The sequence below is a fragment of the Diceros bicornis genome, chromosome 22 (assembly GCF_020826845.1).
Source record: "Diceros bicornis minor isolate mBicDic1 chromosome 22, mDicBic1.mat.cur, whole genome shotgun sequence".
NCBI lineage: Eukaryota > Metazoa > Chordata > Mammalia > Perissodactyla > Rhinocerotidae > Diceros > Diceros bicornis.
The window spans coordinates 43,124,873-43,126,556 of record NC_080761.1 but is presented as its reverse complement, the minus strand read 5'-3'; the positions used below and the strand labels follow the sequence as shown (position 1 = coordinate 43,126,556).

At 41.6% G+C, this 1,684-nt stretch overlaps 1 protein-coding gene across 1 annotated transcript; it reads left to right on the top strand.

The window, feature by feature from the left end:
- The first annotated feature begins 906 nt into the window (after positions 1-906).
- LOC131419791 (interferon beta-like) lies at positions 907-1,461 on the top strand. The gene has a single exon (XM_058565322.1). It carries the CDS (start codon positions 907-909, stop codon positions 1,459-1,461), a length of 555 nt encoding a protein of 184 aa, XP_058421305.1.
- The last annotated feature ends 223 nt before the right edge of the window (positions 1,462-1,684 follow it).

Genomic DNA, 1,684 nt, shown 5'->3' with positions numbered 1-1,684 from the left:
TACCATTTTCCTTCTAGACCTCCTGGTAATATGTGATATCTATTTGCACGGGAATGGAAAATCAGACATTTAGATTTGTTAGAAATATGTACAAAATAAGCATACATTAGCCCTCAATAATGGTCACACAGCCCTCCTATAAAGGGGACCACGAGCTTTTGTGCATGGCCTGTGTAACACTCATTTTGCCTGCTTACCGATATTGCTTAATCCCTAGTTTTCATTTATCTTCTAGATAGTTGAGATTGCCAGACAAAGCAATAAATAAGGCTGATAAAGCTGTGTGATGTCTTGCTGTATATGGTTAAGGCCCTGCAAAAAGATACAGATTAATTTAGTTGAACATTATTCTATTTTAGATACAAAAAAGTAGGTGCCTTTTTAAAATCATAAACTGCGTATATTTATTGTTTTGTGATAGTGCAATCGGGAATTAAATCTAATTCTTATGAAAAAGAAAATTCTCATACAAAGACCCCCCCCAAAAAAAAAAAAATCTCGTAATGCTAAAACAGAAAAATAAAAAATACTTTGCCAAATGAAAGAACCCTGTAACAGTAGAGTCCTAAATGATCTGGCTTACTTTTTCCTTTGGTATTGAACAATTCACTGAAACTTTACAAAACATTAGAAATCCTCAGAGTTTGTTTATCTTTTTCCCTAATATATACAAAATAAAATAGGAGCTTAAAGAAAAAGAGTTTTCGAGACTGCTAATAATTTCAACGACATAGGAAAACAGAAAGGGAGAACTGAAAGTGGGAAATTCCTCTGAACTAGAAAGAGAGGAGGACCGTCCCGTATAAATAGCCCACACTCATGGAGGAAGGACACTCTCACTCAAGCTCTTGAAGCCTCTACTCCAGCATCGAGGTGGTAGAAGGCAACGCTGTTCCTGTTTTCATCATGACCAACAGGTGTATCCTCCAGATGGCTCTCCTGCTGTGTTTCTGCACCGTGGCTCTTTCCAGGAACTACAACTTGCTTCGGTCCCAACTAAGCAGCAGCAATTCGGCATGTCAGAATCTCCTGCGGCAGTTGAATGGGACCTATTGCCGCGAGGACAGAATGAACTTCGAGGTCCCCGAGGAGATTGAGCAACCACAGCAGTTGCAGAAGGAGGACGCCGTGTTGGTCATCTATGAGATGCACCGGCAGACCTTAGGTATTTTCAGAAGAAATTTCGCTAGCACTGGCTGGAATGAGACCGTCGTCGAGAGGCTCCATGTGGAAGTCCACCTGCAGATGGACCGTCTGGAGACAAACGTGGCTGAAATAACGGAGAAGGAAAACTTCACCTGGGAAAACACGCCCGTTCCGCACGTGAGGAAATATTACGCACGGATCGTGCAGTACCTGAAGGCCAAGATGTACAGCCGCTGTGCCTGGACAACAGTCCAAGCGGAAATCCTCAGGAACTTTTCCTTCCTTACCGGACTCCTAGATTACCTCCAAAACTGAAGGTCTCCCGGCCTGTGCCTCTGAGAACGGACAATGCTGACGGTGATTTCAGGCGTTCTTCCACCAGCAGAGGCGCTTTCAGTGACTGACAGCTAATGCACTGCGTTTGAAAGGACAGTTAAAGACTCGAAAATTTTTTACTAACTTATGAATTAATTAATTTATTTATTTAAACCATTACCTTGGAAAATAAATTATTTGTGAAACAAAAGTCAACATGGCC

Bases quoted from the DNA above. Each gene is read 5' to 3' on its own strand.
- LOC131419791 (XM_058565322.1), top strand. From the start codon at position 907: ATGACCAACAGGTGTATCCTCCAGATGGCTCTCCTGCTGTGTTTCTGC.